Consider the following 19,908-nt stretch of genomic DNA (forward strand, 5'->3'; position numbering starts at 1 on the left):
TCTTTCTGAGGCTGCCTATTAGGAAATAAAACACTTCCTTTATCTCTTTTAAATAATCACTTGGTATTTGTTAGGTGTATATTTGGTGTAACATTCTCTTAACTAGATGAAGAAAATGGCAAATGATGCCATGACTTCTGATTACTGTTAGCAACATCCAGTAGTGAAAACAACAAATTATATACATACATAAGTATTTGACTTATATCTAGAATATATAAATTAGACTTTAAAATGAATGAGATAGGCTGACAACCTAATTTAAAATGGGCAAAAAATTCGAATAGATTTTCTTTCCTTTTCTAATTCAGAGTTTCTCTCTGAGGAATTTGCCTATTTGAAGTATTTATCTTGTCAGTTGAGATCTTTGTATATTAGAAATATTTGCCTTTCTTGTTTATTTTTATTATAAACATTAACCCAATTATGTTTGCCTGTGGCTTTTTTATTTTTTCTTTTGCCATAATGAAAATTTAAGTTTTTATGTATTTAAATATTACTATTTTGTCCTTCTATAATACCTGGGGTTCCTGTCTTGATTAAGAGAGTTTCACTCTATTAATGAAAAAATAAACAGTAAAACATAGGCAAATTAATAAAACTCAAGACAAGTTCCTTGAAGAGACTAATATAATAGCTAATCCCCCTTGAGAACACAATTAAGGAAAAAAAGAAGAAAGTAAGAAATTCAAGATTAAGAATGAGAAAAGACTGGATAAAGAAGAACAAATTAAATGTCAGTAAAAAGAAATGACACAACTGAGTTAGTCTCTTCAACAAGTCAATGTTATTATCAAAAAGGAGGTGGAGAATGGTTTTAAATTAAAGACTTAAGAGACAAGACAACCAAATATCTTCTATGATTAAATTCGGGATTCGGCAAATCAGCTATAAAGTGTTTGGGGAACAACTGGAGAAATTTGAATATGAACTGGATGATAAAAGTTATTAAGAGATTGATTTCAGTGTGTTAAATGGTATTGCAGTTATGTGGGAGAATGTTTTTACTCTTCGGAGAGAAATGCTGAATTGCTTAAAGATGTAGGGTTATGATTTCTCTAATTTAAAATGGTTAATGATAGCTGGGGATTATATGGGTGCTCACTGTATTCTTTTGAAACTCTTTAGGCATGTTTAAAATCTTTATAATAAAATTAAAAAGAATGCAGGATGGGGGAAAATATATAAGTTAATGCTATGTGCAATTCTAAAGCAAAATGTTTTTGAAACCTGGAAAAATGGGTGCTATTCATTGTAAAACATAAATTATTAAGAATTAAAAGAAGATGTGTAAATCTTGCCTAGACCAATTACTATAGAAAAGATTTGAAAGTGATTATAGATCGCCCCTTAAAAAAAAATGCACCAGGAGCAGATGGCTCCACAGCTGGATTCTATTCAACCTTTGGAGACCAAATGATCCCAATGTTTTAAAAAGTATTGTAGGTCATGGAAGGGGACAGCAATTGCTCCAATCCACTTCAGGAAGCTAAAGAAATCTTCCTGGCAAAATGTAATAAAGTCACTTCCACAAAAGAAAAGATGACCAATCTCATTCATGTATAGAGCTGCAAAATTCTCAAAGAAATAATAGAAGACAGATTCAATTTTATGTTGCTCTCTTTAAAAAGTAAAAGAAATAATTATGTTATAATTTGTTATATAAGGTGTATTTCTGTGAGAATTGTGAATGCCTGGAGTAATCAACATATTGAAGAATAAGAGAAGGACATTGAAATGCCTAGAAGAATAAAATAAATACAGGGTTTAACTATGCATGTAAGAAATTGAAAAGTTCCCATTCTATGTTTACTAATCATTTCCTTCTTCCTCATACCAAGCCAAAATCTGCCTCTCAGTAATTTTTACAGATGGAGAAATAAAGGTCCTGGGACATTAATTCCCTAAGGCCAGACTACAAATTAAATCCAAAGCAGGATAGAAAGCCCATAGACTGGTTTCCCGTCCAAACTGTTCTTTCCTTTCAAGTATGTGCCTCTCTTTGAGATATGCCCCAAGGATTCTGGTGGACTTATTGTGCTCTGCATGTGGCATGTGGGCAAAATATACAGCCCAGCAGAGAGTTTCACATTCAAATCACATTATGCTAAGTGAAATTTTCTTCCAAAGAGTGATCTGTCTTCTAAACACAGCAACAAATCCATATCAAATTTAATTCCTTTGCCCATAAACAACATGGAGGCACTCAGCTTTGTCAAATGGCTCTAGCTCTGGCAAAGACTAATGGATGCCCATAAATATCACACCTCTCAAATCATATTTTCCTTGCTGCTTTTTAATATTCCCTTGGCGAGGTGAAGAAAAATGTACCTTATGAAATAGGATTCAGCCAAAAAACCACTGGAAATAAATTCAATTGTTTAATTTTTATCTTAATATTAGAGAACAAAGAAATGTTTATGGCAACGTATTTTTCTTATATTTTGGTTTGCGATTCTGATACTTTATTTACTTATTGCTGAATAGGACAAATTTTATACTTTCAATAGCCAAATACAATTGTTTTAATTTACCCACCCCAATGACAGTCACTACAGTGTCATGGAAAGTCACCTACTTCTATGGACCTCTTTTCCTATTATAAAAAGAGGATAAATGTACTTTTCCTTAGATAGGGAACTAGGAAGGAAGTCTTGATAATATCACAGAATAATTTTAGCTTAGACATTTGTACCCTAAGCCTTTTCTTATTAATTAGCAAAATGCTCCTCCTTCTAATTTCAATGTTATTAAATTATCTCTCAGTTTTATCTATGGACAATGGGGACAATATTTCATGCTTCATCTGCCTTTTAGGATGGATTATTTTAGAATCAAATGAAATAGTGACTATATTTTGTAAACTGTGTAACATTAGGCAAACTTGAAATGGTTAAACCTTGAGACAGGCTGACGGCCAGGCTGACACCTAGGGTGCAATAGACTTGGTATCACTTAGGAAAGGTGGCTTAATGCCATGGAATTAGTGCAAGGGGTATTGTCCTAGTTTCTACAATCTCTGAGTACCAAAACCTGGACTCACACCCAGGTCTTCAGACTCCTGGACTAACAACTAACGGAATTTTCACACTATTGTATCTCTAGATACAGTAAAGATAGTACAGTTTTCACTTTTATACTTATTATTGCTAAAGTTCCTGAGAGCTTTCCTTACTCATAAGACTAGTGTAATCAGCCCTGGGCAAAGTCATGGAGAAGGATGATAGGAGAGGACTATTGACAATTTCATTTTTCTAGTCGTACAGAGCTTCAAACTGTACCAGGGCAGGTAATCAGTGCTTACTGCATCTTAAGAAAGCCATTGATGCTTTTGAATAAGGAGGGAGAGTGCCTGAGCTTTAAAGAAGGAAAGGAAGGCAGGAAGGAAGGAAAGAAAGAAGGAAGGAAGGAAGGAGGGGGGGAAGGAGGGAGGGAGAGGGGGAGGGAGGGAGGAAGCACCAGAAAATCCCATATTATTGAGACGAATGCTTTCAATCTTAGAGCTCTAAGAATATAAAATATAAAATGTTAATATGGGTCCTATCTGAGAGACTCCATTTCCAGAATATTACCCTCCACCCATCACTAGTGTTTTATATCACTTTCTCTATTTGAAATTAAGTTATCTGAAGGCAGAGACCATTTGCTTTGATCCCTGCCCCCATGGCTTAGGTTGAGATGCTGTCCAGAGTTGAGAGTCCATAAATGTCTGCTATTGAAAGTGGGGTCATTTCTTTCCGATTAAATGGCTTGGTCTATGCCAACTCAAATAAAGAGGAGAATTAGAACTTGATAAAACTTGATTGCAGGCTATGTGTTCTAAATACTAGGAAATATGGAAGGGTAAAAGATTGAATTTAAGGTCATTGAGCAACATTTGTCACTTCATGACTTTTTTTAACTTTTAAAATTTTTATGGAATCTGTAGTTAACACCTTTTGTCATCTCATTGTAATTTCTTTCGTAAAATATTACTTTACTTATTAGTTTGTGAATAGGTTATTACACATGTGATACAAAATCCAATAAGCACACGGGGTGTATATATTAACATGTATATTAATATATATCGACACTCCTGTCTGCCAGCTGTCAAGTTCCCCTTCCCAAAAGCAATAACTGTAATCTGTTTCTTGTGCAACCTCCCACACGATTAATTTTAGAACATTTGCACCATCCCTCAAAGAGACTGTGTACCCATTAGCTGTCACTCCCCACCTTCCCCCAACCCACTCCAGCCCTAGTCAACCACTAATCTACTTTCTGTTTCTAGATTTGCCAATCCCAGGCATTTCGTTAAAAAATGTATCATAAATATGTGATCTTTTGTGGCTACCTTCTTTCACTTAGCATAATGTTTTCATGGTTCATCCACATTGTAGCACATACCAATACTTCATTATTTTATTGCCAAAAAGTACTCCATTGCATGGATATACCACATTTTATTTATCCATTCAATTGGTGGATATCTAAGTTTTTTCCACTTCTTAGATATTATGAATAAGGCTGCTGTGAACATTCTTGTATAATACTTTTTATGTGAATGTATGTCTTCATTTCTCTAGGAGTGGAATTGCTAGGTCACATGGTAACTCCATGTTTACCATTTTATCGAACAGCCAAATTGCTTCCAAAGCAGCTGTGCCATTTTATATCCCTACTACCAAAGCACAAGGGTTCCAATTTCTCCACATCTCCCACATCTCCCCAACACTTGCTATTTTCCATATTTTCATTATGACCCTTCTTGTGGGGTGGTATCTCATTATGGCATCTCACTGTGACTTTGATTTGCATTTCACTGATGACTAATGATATTGAGCATTGTCTATTTACATATCTTCTTCGGAGAAATGTATGATCAAATCCTTTGCCCATTCTTCCATTGGGCTATTTGTCTTTTCATTGTTGTGTTACATTGCTTTCTTTGTTTTTGTTTTTGTTTTTTTTAACTTTTGTTTTTAGAGCAGTGTTAAATTCACAGCAAAATAAAGAAAAAAAATACAGAGATCTCCCCCTACCTCCCCACATGTAAAACCTCTGCCATTATCAACATTCCCCCACCAGAGTGGTACATTTGTTGCAACTAATGAACCTATATCGACACAGCATAATCACCCAAGTGCGTAGTTTACATTAATTAGGATCTTCACTGCACTTTCATAGGTTTGTCTTTACAAAGCATCTTAGCCATGTCTCTCTAGGGAACTGAGAGATGGGTGACCAGCAAAGAGTCAGAGAATCCCAAATTAGCAGACCTGAAGTTATGTCCCTGCAGCAAAGAATGTGTGTGTCTATGCAGACACTCAGTACTTTATCCTTGAAATCCAGAAGGTAGCTTAACTAAAAGCTACATGACTGTCAAGGGCCGTTATTAAAATGTCCTGAGTGTAAAGGTCACTTACATTTACCCTCCTTCTCAGTGTGACCCATGGAGTGAACATCATACAGGGTAAGGGTAGGACAAATAGGCATCTGTTCATCAAATCCTCTCACACCAGTCCTCTGGGTAACCCCCTGAAGCTGGAGAAAGCAAAGTTTGTAGTAATAAAGGAAGGGCGAGTGATTTTCTGTTACTTGATACTGTTAAAGAATGGGTTGCATGGGATCTCAGTGTTTTGAAGCAGCTCAGTGCCTTGCTTGCCATACCAAGGACACATTCTGAGGAATTTTCAGGTACGCCAGCCTTCCCTTCCAGCACACCTTTCTGTCTGTCTCTACCTCAGGTACTCAGCTCTCTGACTGCACCAGCCCATCTAACCCTTGGGAAAGTCATCTGCAAATCAATATTACTGAGCAACTCTTGTGTTCTGAAACCATGGACAAAGACTAGATACCTCTTCTTGGGAAGCTCAAGTTCTTTCAAAAGTGCTTAATGAACTATCTCTCTCAAGAAAGTATGCATTTGAAAGCATCACCACAAGGCACACCGGTTAGAGGAGGTTGTGGTTGGAGGGAGATACTCCCATAGAGATCTTGTGTGTCACCACAAGGCAACCACCTACTTTGCTTACCCTTAAAGGTGACCTTGGTCACATACTGGGTACCAGTGTGAAAGCATATAATGCAAGACACAGTAGTTTGCTATGAAGGGTATAGTAGAGCCGACCGGTGTTTCATATGGCACTTCCCAAATCTTCCAGAGTCTCTGCCCGTCACAATTTCTAAATAGAATGTGCTGAAATGATGCCACACCAGTACCTCTGGCTAACTGAATCCCAGATATCAGAGAGCTGACTCAAGTGCATCTATCAGCCACTTAAGAGTTCTTTATACCCAAATGCAACCTTGTGTTAAAACTATATATTGGCTTGGGAAAAACGTCAGGGTCACAGATTTATAAAAAGCTGTTAAGAAAAACCTAGAATACTTGGAGTGGCTGCCCTGAATCTCTTCAGACTGGTATCCTAGGGGCGGGGGCTGCTCTTCCCGACCCCCAGCCCCACATGGAGCTGGAGAACCACCCTGGGGTGTGACTCAGGATGAGAATTCTCAGAAGACTTTAATCAGAGAGCTGGAGACAATGTGCAGGCCAGATGCATGTGTGGCAAGAGTGGGAGAAGAAAAACAACACAAATATCAGTCCACCCGCATACCTGACCCACACTACCTGGGAAGGCCACCGTCAGCTCTAGCCAGTTCACCCTATGTGATACTCCCCAGCTTCTTACCTCACATTAATTACCCTGATTTACTGGTTTCTAGTTTGTATTATCTGAAACTCCCTTGTTCACGTACTTGTATTCTTTTATTAATTTGGTTATATGCTGCCTCCTACCCCAAGCTCAAAAACCTCATCAGCCTCTCACAGCCTTAAGGTGGGGCTGGTAAGTTCCCCCTCTTAGCCCAGTTTCCAGAACAACGTGCACTGGCACATAGTAGTCGTTTCATGAGTACTGGTTGAGGCATCTATGAACTTGCAAGCTTATTCCAAGGCCCTGAGTGAGGACTTTGGGACAAGGAGACTTTGAAAGCCTGGCTCGGGAGATGCTGCGGAGATCCCAGCCACCAGAGCGTTTATAAGCCTCTGATCCGATTCTAAGGCTGGAAGGGCGAACTGAGCTGTGCCCGCGCCCACTCGCCAGCCCCGGAAAGTCGGGGCGAAACCAGCGAACGCGGCCAGAGCTCCAGCGCCGCATGGAGCCTCCAAATGGGCACAAGGGCGGTGGGCAGGCCCCGCCCGGAGCCCCGCGGCCGCCGCCGCCCCGCGCCCCTCCCCCGCCACACGCCGGTCCCGGGGGCGGCGGGCACAGCCGCGGGTGGCCTGCTGAGCCCGGGGGTTGGCGCGGGCTGGAGCCGCCCCACGCGCGTCCCGCGGCCCCCGCTCCAGAGGCGCAGCAGCCGGGTCGGGGCCGCCTGCCGAGTTGGCCGCGCGCGCCCGCAGGAGCGCAGAGTTTGGAAAGTCGTCGCGAAGCTTCGGCGGAGCGCAGGGGGTGGGGGGTGTCAGAGAGAAAAACCCGCCTCTTGCGAGTAGAACGAGGAAGGGGGGTGGGGGGAGGCTCCGAGTTCCGCTTCCTGAACGGCGGTGGGTAGAGGAGGTCGGCGCCGGCGAGGGCGGCGGGACGCGCCCTCCAGCCCGCGACGGGCGATGGCCAGCGAGCGGACCCGCAGGTTCACCCGGAGCCTGCTGCGACCCGGGCAGGCGGCCGAACTCCGACACAGCGCCGCGTCCGCCGCCGCGGTGGCCGTCAGCAGCCGGCAGCAGCAGCGGGTGAGTGCAGCGCGTCATCCGCGCCTCCCCGTGCGCCCCGGGCTGCTGGGGGCCCGAGCCCGCCCTCCCGGAGCCCTCGGCGCCCCGTTCCCTGCCGCACCCCGGCTCCCCCGCCCCCGCACGGCCTCCCCCGCCGCCTCGCCCGGGGCCGCCAGCGCCACCTCCGCGAGGCAGCGGCACCGACGCGTGAGGACCGGGGGCACGTTTGAGGACCAGGGATACTCAGAGGATCAGCCGCGCGGGCAACAGAAGCGCAGCGTGGGGGAGGATGTGCCTGGGTTTGGGGGTGTGAGGAGGTGACGGGAACGCATCGCGAGCCCCGTGGGCGTTAGGTTGTGGGGTGCCAGAGACCCGAGGGGTGGGGAGTCTACGGAGCGGAACCCCTCGGTCCTTGGGTCTCCGCGCCCCCTTCACCCCTAGCGACTAGGGAGCAGGAGGAGAGGGTGTGATACGAGGTCCTCGCCCGGGCTAAAGCTGGGAACCTCATCTGAACGCTCTCGCGGAAATAAATGCCCTTCACCCCCCTCCCTCCACGGGGTAAAAACCCACAAACCGCTTTATAGGAGTCCAGAAAGGGCTGAGGGAACTAGACTGGAGGAGACGTGGGTCGTTAAGTATCCAGTGGTTTCTGGTATTTTTCTAAGATGTTTGCAGGGTTCTCCCGCCAACTTTACTGGTTACTTCCTTATTGAAACGCCTTCTAAGAGAGCCGGGTGATTTCCGCGGGAAATCCCTGGGGCAGCAGCCAGACGTTCTCATCTGATGCCCAAATCATATCCATACCTCCCCAGATGTTCGTAAGTTCCAGTAGGTGTCACACTCCGGGTTGCAAGTGTCAGGAGGAAGAAAAATGAACTCTTGTGGGAAAGGGAAGCGAGTGGGAACAGACTTGAAGCAAGACTTGGGTTCAGCAGTGACACTCTTGGCCTGCCTTTGCTGGACCGGAATCCCACGTTGTGGGTTTCATTTTACTTTTTGCCAGGAAATATCATTAGGAATTAAACGGCTTCTTTTAAGAGTGTCAAAAAAAGTGTTACTCTTGCAAGTCACCCATCAGGAGCGAGCCAAGAGCTGCCCAGAGCCAGTTCCCACAGCCAGGACTTTTCTCTAAAGCCAGAGGTTGGAAAGTTGAACAGAACGGAAGCTAATTGCCTGGCAGAGGAAAGAGGCATCAGATGCCCAAGAGGGTGAGGGTGACTGGAGTGTGAAATGAGTCAGGAGTCAGTGGCCAGGGTGCCTTCTCTTTCACTTACCACTGGCTGCAGTCTGCAGGTACCCAGAGGGGATTTAACTGTTAGCAGACCCTGTGCCAGGGGCTGCCCTGGTCTTGATATCAGCATGCACATTTTCAAGGCAGGAAGGATAATCGGTCAAAAAGAACATTTGAAAAAAAATGTTCAGCTGGAGTAAAAATAGAGATAGTAAAATCTTCAAGCATGCATAGAACATAATTTTTACTGTGGAATGATTATTCAGGATTGTGGCTTTGTCATTGTCTGCCATTTGCTTTAAGATGACTTTATTTTGCAGTTGATTCATTTTACCAAGTCTCAGTAATGATCTGGTAAACAAGTGCACAGAAATAAGTAGCATTCAATTGGAATAAACAGCCCTAAATGTTGTTTTTGATTTTTGCTTTATTTTTAACGGGGTTCTTCTAGAGTTTTTGGAGCACTCGACTTTTCTCTAAAGAATATGTATCCTAGATACCTTTGTACGCAGACACACACATTACTTTCTCCAAATTGATGTCAGATTTGAAATCCTAGGGTACCTTGTCAAAATGAATAAGTCCAATGTCTTAAGAAGAGTTGGGGGAAGGGGTGATTCGCTGGGAAAGGGGTCCCTGCCCCCCTCCCCTCACTTCAGCACTGTGGCCAACACTCTGGGACCAGCTTTTGCCAAGACATGTCAAAGGATCTTACCCATCTAGTCAGGCAGCTTGGGCAGCGATTTTGGCAGCGCGGAGTCATGTGCCTGGCATCTATCCCATCAGTTAACTCTTAAAGGGAAACTGGAAAGTGATGCATTCTCCGAGTTGGCACCCAAACGCAGTGGGGTTCTGTGGGGCAGCGCATCCCCTTTGAACCTAAAACCTTGTGATTGGACTGTGCAGTGAAGATGAAGCTTAGCTTACATTGATCCACTTCCTTAAGACTCTTTGTGTTGGTTGCTTCAAGTCCTCAAATCCTAGTTGTCAAGGGAGAAAATGAATAGTCTGCGGGGAGAAGATTATGGGTAGCCCACTTCAATACAGGAAGTGGAATAGTGTGTATTGGAGCAAGATGTCGTCTACTGAAAAAACATTTGAGACACACTAGAAAGTCTTGCTGAGAAAACCTGTCTCACTGCTGGATTCATACAATGACCTTTCTGAAATCTCTCTTTTGGGGACCGAAAATATAAACACAAAAAGTATATAAATATATAAAAATACATATATATCGTACAAATATACACATAATAGGACAGGAAATCTTCAAAATGTGTTTGGATTATGGAGATCAGAGAACGAAGAGATGCTGAGTGAGGGCATTTACCGGGGGGCCTACTTTTAGGGCAGTTGCTGAGGAAAGTTGAGGTGGATTCCAAAGCAATCTTTTTTTTTTTTTTTTTTTTTTTGCGGTACGCGGGCCTTTCACTGTTGTGGCCTCTCCCGTTGCGGAGCACAGGCTCCGGACGCGCAGGCTCAGTGGCCATGGCTCACGGGCCTAGCCGCTCCGCGGCATGTGGGATCCTCCTGGACCGGGGCACGAACCTGTGTCCTCTGCATTGGCAGGCAGACTCTCAACCACTGCGCCACCAGGGAAGCCCCTCAAAGCAATCTTGATTTTAGTTTTAACCCAAGGCACTGTAGTAGCTCATATGCAGGCAGACTCCTAGTGCGAACCCACCTTATTCTGCATTCCTCTTAAGAATAATAATGAAAAATTATCTGCACTCCCAAGTTCATTGCAGCATTTTACACAATAGCCAAGATATCCCATTACAATGGATATATAATACTCCATTGTGTGTGTGTGTGTGTGTGTGTGTGTATACACACACACATATTATTTAACCTTAAAAAAGAGGGAAATAGAAGGAAATCCTGCCATTTGTGTACATTATATTAAGTGAAATAGGTCAGACACAGAAAGACGAATACTCCATGAACTCACATATGTGTGGAATCTAAAATGGTAAAACTCATAGATGCAGAGAGTAGAACAGTGGTTGCTGGAGTGGGGAGGGGAGCAGAAGGGGAAATGAGGAGATGGTCATCAAAGGGTACAGATTGCTCACCTCTGCACGATGAATGAGTTTTGGAGCTCCAATGTACAGCGTGGTGACAATAGTTGAAAATACTGTATTGTACACTTGAAATTTGCTAAGAGGATAGATCTTTAAATCTTCTCAACACACACACACACACACACACACACACACAATGGTAACTAGGTAGAGGTGATGGAGAAGTCATTTAACTTGATCGTGGTGATCTTCCCACGATACATCAAAACATCAAATTGTACTCCTTAAGTATATACAATTTTTGTATGTCAAAGGTCTCTCAATATAGTTGTTGGAAAAAACAAGAAATAAAAAGAGTGAGAACAATAAAGAACAATTATGAGCAAAAGCCATAGATTTTGAAAACAGAAATATTTCCTCCTTAGTTATCCTAAAATTTTTTCATAGAAAACAAATGAATCACAACTCATGCAAAGGCCAATCTCAGGATCAAGCACAGCTTAAGTATTTCCTGACCGCCCCCCTTTCATAGTAGTCCCACAAAGCAAACTTGTGTATTGCAGAATCTCAGTTCAGAAATGATTAGGAACATTTCTCTCATGTCAGGGCTTGAGTGTTTTATTTTTTTTGGTTGAATATACTACTGTGTTGGCCACAAAGTTGTAATGCCACTAATTAGAGATTCTTTTTTGCTAAGAAGCTCTTCTTTTAAAAATGTGTGAAGTGCATTTGTACTTTCACATGAATTAGTTCATCTAAATAGCTTTCTACAGTTGATTAAGCTATAAACATAGGATTGGTGCTCTTTTCTGCATATATATTATATTCGTTTGAGAGATATGGACTTTTATTTCTGGAACATGACTGGGTGGGTCACAGGAATGGAAGACTGAGTAACAGAGAGGGTAAGAACTATCTAGGGTCAGATGATGGGAAGGAAACACAGAGGCAGGTGGAGGTTTACCAAACACCAACTAATGATTTGGTCAATTTTTGCCTAATGCCTTTTAGGTGTTTCCTAGATGAGAACACACCACTTTATTTACATGTATTCTTTAGGACATTTACTCTGCTGTTACACAAAAATTGTTCTGCAACTTATGTTTGAATTGTATCCAAATTTATTAATTTCTTTTAAAGAGGAAACATCCTGCTAAAAGCAACTGTACTTAATCAGTGTGTTTTCTCCCTCCCCACCCAGAAAGGCTAAGAGAGGAGAGTATTGATTCAGTATTCCCCCAAATTCCATATCCTCGTTTTGATTTGGTGTTTCCTAACTACCTCTGTTCCCCAGCAGTACTCCTTTTGATATTTTAGGCAGCTTTGAATAAGAAGCAGAACCTTTGACTGACTAAAGATTTCTGGCTGAGAAACTATGAATATGGAAACATGTTTACAGGGGCAGGAGGAATTCTTAGAAGGAAGACTTTCCTTCCCTCTGAACTTTGTGATATTTAATAGTTGAGAGTAAGAAGGGTTTTAAGAAATTGAGTGGGAGATACTAGAATTTCCAAAAACTCCTATGCCTGGAGTAAGAGTCAGTGAAGTGATGTAGGAAGTGATATTGAAGAAAAATGAAACACTTGTTTTACTGTCAGTGTCTAGAATGAAAGCAGTATGCAAAGCAGAGGCCTGTTAGTTTAGCATTCCTAGCACCCTCTTGTTCTGTTTCAGTTTTTTTTGACAGGGTTCTTCATAACAAGGGTGTTTACATTTTAGCAGAAATCACAGGCTTTAGCACAAATCCCAATCCCACGTTTATGTTTTCAAATGAGGAAAGTCCCTAGCCTGGTGAAGAAGTCAACACAAACTTAGTTTACAAGATCAAGGTTGAATGTTATTATTGACTGTATCAACTCATGTTTCTGACTTCTCAAGGGCATTGCAGAGGTAACTTTAAAAATATATGGTAACAACGGTGGGCTCTAGAGAACTTTTACATGGGTCAAAAAATGAAAGACTGTATAAACATTTTCGTCTGTCTCTTTCTTTACAATCTTTTTCTCTAAGGCCTAGCATAAAAAAAGAGAGCAGTAATAGTTGTTATATAATAAACCATTTGTTGAGAACCTACAAAGTGCCTGACACAGCATTGTTTATTTAATTCTCAGAGCAATCCTATGAGGAAGTCATTATAGTTACAGATTACAGAGGAGGCCATTGAGACTCATAGGGTTAATACGTTGCTCTGAGTTAAGTAACTGACATGGGACCTCTTTTGCATCCTGAATAGCAACCAGTTTTGTAGCTGCTTCCAATAGCATCTCTAAGTTGGAAGACACAATGATTTTAACTTTGGTTAATGTTGCCTTTTGATGGGTAGCTCTACCTAAGGAAGAAGAACTCTGTCCTTCCTACTGGCATTTCAGAGTACCCGTGAGGGGTCGCTTCAGTTTTCCTCTGAGGTTAGAAGCCACAGGAGAGGCTGTTCCAGTTACCCGTGTTAATAATAGATCTTCCCAAGGCAACTGGAGCTCAGTGGTTAAGTCCTTAAAACATGAACTTACTTAGCTATCCCCATGCCATCTATCTGGCAAAGCCATAAGCGAATTGTGCAAGAGGGTGGAGTTAATTCTTCTCAAGTCCACTTCTCTCCCAGGACTGGTTGCTTCTCCATTCTCAATCACTTCACCCACTCCAAGCAAGGGCCTGAAATTTTCCAGTGCATCATGTGTCCTTGACGATGCATATTTCCATTTGACTGGGTTGTGTTGAGATTCTTTTCTCATGCTATCTTATTCAAAGGAGTGATTCCAAGTGTCTTACAAAGATGCATGTAACATAGCAGCAACGAAAAATATAGTAAGGAGGTAAAAAGCAATATTAGCAACAACAACAAAAAGCAGTTTTAGGAAAGGTAGATGTAGTCAGGAATAGGTCAGTGGAGTATGATCAGTATACAAAATGCCTAACCATTAAGTCCTGTAGTCTGGCTAAGGGTGCATCCTAGAGAACCAAGTCAAAGAGGAAAACATGACCAGCCATGAGATTAAGAGAGCCATAAGATAAAAGAAGATCATTTGCTCTAGACATGGTCAGCTTTAACTTGTACTGAGATAAGATAGTCTTTTTTCTGTAATTTTTCACAATGGGCAGCATGATGCAGTGATAGACCCTTATTCCTTAGAATGTGGTCCATGGGCCAGCATTGGCATCACCTGGTCATTAGAAATGCAGAATCCCTGGCTCTATACCTGACCTCCCGGATCAGAATGTGATTTTTTTTTTTTTTTTTTTTTTTTTTTTTTGCGGTACGTGGGCCTCTCACTGTTGTGGCCTCTCCCGTTGCGAAGCACAGGCTCTGGACGCGCAGGCTCAGTGGCCATGGCTTGTGGGCCCAGCCACTCCGTGGCATGTGGGATCTTCTCAGACCGGGGCACGAACCCGTGTCCCCTGCATCAGCAGGCGGACTCTCAACCACTGCGCCACCAGGGAAGCCACAGAATGTGAATATTAATAAGATCCTCTGATGACTTGTAAGCACATTGAAATGTGAGAAACACATACACACTCACACACAAAGCTACACTTTTAGCCGTATTTTTGCAGTGTATTGTCAGGTAAAGGCAATTGTGTGAGGGTCTAGTTCACCGTGGTTTATTCTGCAACTCTTTGAAAGAGTCTCTTGAGACAAAGATGAAGTTCAGACCACCTAAGGATAAAAATGAGATTTGTTCATTGCTAAGTGACTTTAGGGAAGTCCCTTGCTAATTTGCTTTGTATTTTCGCCTCCATCTAGCACCTTAATTGCAGAGTGAACTTAAGTTAAGCTTCTAGGTTAAGGAAAAAATTCTATAACATACATGACACAGTTGCAATGTGAATCTTCAGAAGTTCTCACCTTGGTTATAACCCTAAAGATGGGTTCCAGGATGAGGCCAGTGTCACCCCACTTACCAGAGAATTTGAAAGCAGAATCGCTCCAACTCAAGTAGGACATGCAATGATGATTACTTATTGCTTTAGAAGATTTATGTTGCCATCATCTTGAAACCCTTAGTTATTTGAAACTAATTGGTTATATCAGAATATCTGATTGCTAGAATCAGAAAAATGATGCACCTTTTTTCTTTCAGTCATTGACTCTCAGAAAAAAAAATGGTTTTTCTTGTTCTCATTTGAACGTCCTAAGGATGGAATTCCATGGAGTTAAAGACCTTGATTTCTCCACATGTTGTAATTAATGTGGTCCAGGACCCCTTTGATTGGCTGTCCTTTACCACCATCTTGGGACACTCTTTCCTCTCCACGACTGTCCAAGTTGAAGTTCCCTCATGCAGTTTGAACCATTTGGCCAGTTTGGGAGTTGGTGTAGTAAATATCAGATCCCGTGAGACTGGAGACCAGAATTCCATCCCTGGCTCTGTGACTCTTTGCTGAGTCACTTCCCTTTCTGGAGTCTCAGTTTCTTGATCTGTGAAATTAGGACATTAGATGATTGGATCCTTACATTTGCCCTCTCTCTGCCCCAGAGTCCTCATGGCTTCTCCTTGCCCCTCAGATTCTCAGATGGCATCTGCTCAGGAAGGGCATCTTGGATTCCCAGATGCAAGCATTTTGCCCAGCCTCCCTCTGCTACAGACATCTCTGACCCATTACTGTGCTTCACTTTCCTCATAGCTCTTACCACTATCTAAAGAGATCTTTCTACTTATTTAATGTCTTATTTCTCTTTTCCAGGCTTTCTGCCTTCAAATATAAGTGCCATTGAGGGAAGGGAACTTGTCAATTTCACTACTTTTACGCTATATTGACTATATGAAAATAAGGGGTGGGGGTCTCCCTTCCCACTGCAAATGAGTGCTTAAGGAAAGTCGGGAGAGTGGGCTGGGTATACATCAGTGAGAGACTGTAGTGGAGTTATGACTTCAAAATGTCAGGGTTGTCAGTATCTGTTTATGTTGTTCCTTGAGCCATCTTCTTCATGGTCTAGTTGGTAAGTGGCAGAAATGCAATTAAATAGAGAGATATTGAGCCCATCCTATGTGTCAGGTACTTGACTCGTACAGTCTCTTTTAATCCTCATGACAACCGTATGGGCAAGGATTTCTATTCCTATTTTATAGATGAGGAAAGAGATGCTTGGAGATCAGGAACTTGCCCCAGACCAAATGACTGGTAATTGATGCATCCAGGAGTCACATGCAGGCAGTCTGACTCTGGAGTCTGTGTTCCCCACGATTAGTCTATTCTGAAGACCAGGTCCACCAGGCAGACAGGCAGATCTCATTAAACATGCAGTTAGCATCCATGTGAGAGAACAAAGAGAGAAAAGGAAATCTCAGAGTACTAGCCATAGGAAGAGGTTTTTAAAAAGAGTTTCTCAACAAGAGAAGAGCTGTGGTTGCTTTTGCTCTGATGAACAATTTTTCATTTACGACATCTCAGCAGAGTGGGATACTGGGAGTGACACCAACTTTGGACACTCTTGTCAGTGTGGTTCTTTCCCAAGGACAGGACTGGCATGGAGTGTGTTAAACTATGCAAACAATGGCTCCTTCATCTCTTGAAAGGGGCATCATTTGATTCTTCTCCTTCTGTAGAAACACATTTCTGGCACGATATGCATGGCGTAGTTGCAGTTGCAGCATTACATCTGTTTCATTGTCTTTTGTAGTCTTGATTTGAATGTTCATGTTTACAAAGGAGAGGGTTTTTTTTTTTTCCCACTGAAGTGAGATTTGTTCGCCTCTTATCATTCACAGCAGCGTCAGTGGGCTGGAAAGGAAGGCTTGTGTTTGCTGGACTTGACATGTTGACGTACATTAAATGATGTAGAAATAATAAAATTTAATGAATATGACATAGTTAGTGGCTATAGAGCAAAACACTTGCCTTTGAAAACGTTAATATTTGTAACTGGATTGCAGTGGAAGTGTCTGCCTCTGAGAATAGCAGAATTAATGGACCCGAATCATCAAAAGTTCCTTTAATTGTGTTGCTAAATGTGAAAATAGTCAGTTTTCCTAATTCAATTTCAGCACAACCTCCTCCCCTGACATGTAGAATTGGGGAAGCGAGGCAGCTCTCTACGTTAAACACCAAAATGGCAGAGTTTAACGATAGGATGTGGAGGAGGGTCTATTGAAAAAGATGGCACCATTTATGATGACCACAGTGAGCTTTTCTTCATACAATTATTTTGGTAATTACCAATCTAAAAGACTAATTAAGGCTGTCAAAATGACCAGTGACTTTGGGGCTTTCAAAACACACATTCTATAAACAGAACACAGGCCTGAACATCTGACTTGGCAAACAAGCAAACAAAAAAACTTAACAAAATTCACTATTCAATGAAATATGATAATAAGTTATTTTCAAACACGGATTGTTTATTTGATTAGCTCTTAAAAGTCCCTTTGTCACACTCTTCAGAAGGAGAAAATGGGAATTAACTACAGCTGAGTAACCTTCACAAAAATGAAAGTGATGTCAGAGCTCAGTAACTTTTTTGGAGAAGAAAATTCAAAGCTGGAGAACTAATATTGAAAGTCATTTACTTTCATTTTTTTACATTATTTATTTTAAAATCAGACATTTATTCAAAAGAGGATTTTATTTTCCAATGAAAAGTGTTCCAGTTTACTTTAAAGCCTGTATATCTACAATAGCTATAAAAGTTCCCTGTGTAACTGCCAGTAATAAAATTTATTGGCATACCAATATGCACAGATAAGATTCTTTCAGGACCTTTCTGAGTGCTAACAGGAAAGGTTCATTTATTAACTTCCATTTTTTCAAAGTAAAAGCCATTATGAGGTTGCTATTCAATCAATTTGAAAAATGTATCTTTTTATCATTAGGAAGCAATGGTTTCCAGGCTCTGTAACCTTGGCCATGTCTTTAAGCTTCTTCAGGTTTTAGTTTCCTTGTCTTTAAAATGATAAGGTTGGACAGTAAAACCTTTAAATGTTCCTTAGTTCTAAAAATCTAGGGAGTTATTATTCTTTTTAAGAGGTTTTCATAGATGGTTCAAATTTTTTTCATTTTAATAACACCATTATTGATTAAATAGCTGATTTTAGCAATAGGTAGAATGGCTCCAAATGATCTACAACCAAATTTGTATTTCAGATATGAAAATGGTAGCACAAAGTGGTTATTTGAGGATGTAATGAAGGGAATAGCATTTATACACCCAAAGAACAGGGCTAGTGGCATCAGAATTGGCAGAAGGACAGCCAGCAGTGACAAAGGTGGGCAAGACAGGTTCCTCCCACTTGGTGGAGGCTCAGAGGCAAGCTTGTAACTTCATTTCCCGCTTTCTATTCCTGCAGAGAACTGTAGGCTCCATCTGCTTTAAGACCACGAGCTCTCCGGTTCTCATGCCCAGTCTTTGTAATTGCAGCTCTCTGGCTTAACGTCTGTGCCAGGCTCCTCTTAGCGCCCCCATGACTAGGGTATAGACCAGGGTGGAGGGAGTTTGAACCATCCTCCACGCTCCACACCTCTTCCCTGCCATCGAAAATCAGTAAGAACCTCTTTTTTTTTCAAGTTCTGTCTCCGTTGCCTCCTTCTCACACCTGAGAAAGGTAGTATGATCTTTCCCTGTGACCTGTCTGGTGTGATTTCCAAGCTGTTGAAAAGACAGCAAAATCTTCCTTCTCAGATCATTCTCCTAGCAACCTCTTCCCTAACAAGGTCCGGCGTATTTCATTCAGCAGTTAGAAGTCAACCTTAAAGATACAAGATGAACATTGACTTGAATTCACACCAAAGCGTAAATCCATTCCCCAGCAGGTGTACTTTGGAAATCACCTTTAGGATAAATGGGCGTAAGAATGGGAGGCTTGTACCAGAAATAACGTTTCATCTTTTACTGATAACTAGTCCGATCTCTGGCATGTAAATGCATGACACGTGTCCCTGTTGCCTCCCCTGGAAATGGAGAATGAAGTGTGATTTTTGCCCTCACATTTCCAAAACCCTGAGAGACCTTCTGGATAAGCACTGTGGTTATTGTTTCCATATTTCCAGGACAGCAAGATGGCATACAGTAGTATTTACGAAATGCTTGTTAAATGTAAGGAAGAAGGTCGCCCTTGGAGATGATGGAAGTACATGTTAGGCGTGTGAAAGGGAACCTAAGTGCCTGGTTGGCAGTAAAGAAATTCTCAGGTATGTTGTAGAAGAAACACTTTGGTGAACATCTGACTCGGCAAACAAGGGAACAGAAAAAGTTCACAAAATTTACTATTCAGTGAAATATGATAATTAAGTACAAGCATATGGAATGTGCTCAGTCGTCACAAATTGAAGTGTCCTGAATGGAAATGAATTCAAGATTCCCAACAAAGGCTATTTAAAGATAAAAAAATAATAAATTAAAATGTTAATTGGCCTAAACGGATCCTCTTGGATAAATAAAACTCAGCCCAGCAGGTGTCAGCCTTGTTCTCACACCCGCTCCTCCCCTTGTGGGCGCCTCAGTGGCACATACAGGCTTCACTGTTCGGCCAAGGGTGTCATTGTTATTCCCTCAGATGCTGTTAGCGGTCACAAGGCTGGGACAGCATAAAACGCTGGGCGGGCTGCAGAAAACGATTGATTCAAATGCAGGAAGTGTGGGCGACAGTTTGGACAGCAGTCCGTCCCCAGTCCCATGATGGAGAGCGGTTTATGGTTTCAAGAAAACACTTCATAAATCACCAGAGCTGTATGAGGTTATCAGTGAATGTGAGTGCTATTTTAGTTCTTAAGAACTCTGCAGCTTTTCTTTAGGTCAAGGAGCTTTCCTGACACTGTTTCAGAGGGTTGTAATAACTGTGCTCTATGTTCTCTTTTTAATTCCCATTTTCATCTAATAGTCTCTTTTTACAGCTGTACTTTGCAAACCTTTATTAAATTGATAACTCAAACTATAGATAATAATGGAAAAATAAAAACAATGATCACCCATAATCTCACCACCCACTGGTAACAGCTTTTGGTGTGTTTATTTTAAACATTTGTCTGTT

General features: G+C 41.7%; 1 protein-coding gene across 2 annotated transcripts in view; it reads left to right on the top strand.

Moving 5' to 3' along the window:
• Window positions 1-7,591: 7,591 nt before the first annotated feature.
• The window catches only part of DOCK10 (dedicator of cytokinesis 10), a gene marked incomplete at both ends in the record, with an annotated part of 299,463 nt that continues 287,146 nt past the window's right edge, over window positions 7,592-19,908 (top strand). For both annotated transcript variants that reach the window (XM_079710445.1, XM_079710444.1), the window contains one exon: window positions 7,592-7,714. In XM_079710445.1, the coding sequence (XP_079566571.1) occupies window positions 7,592-7,714 (123 nt within the window). The remainder of the gene's footprint in view (window positions 7,715-19,908) is intronic.

The sequence above is a fragment of the Hyperoodon ampullatus genome (assembly GCF_949752795.1).
Source record: "Hyperoodon ampullatus genome assembly, chromosome: 8".
Lineage (NCBI taxonomy): Eukaryota > Metazoa > Chordata > Mammalia > Artiodactyla > Ziphiidae > Hyperoodon > Hyperoodon ampullatus.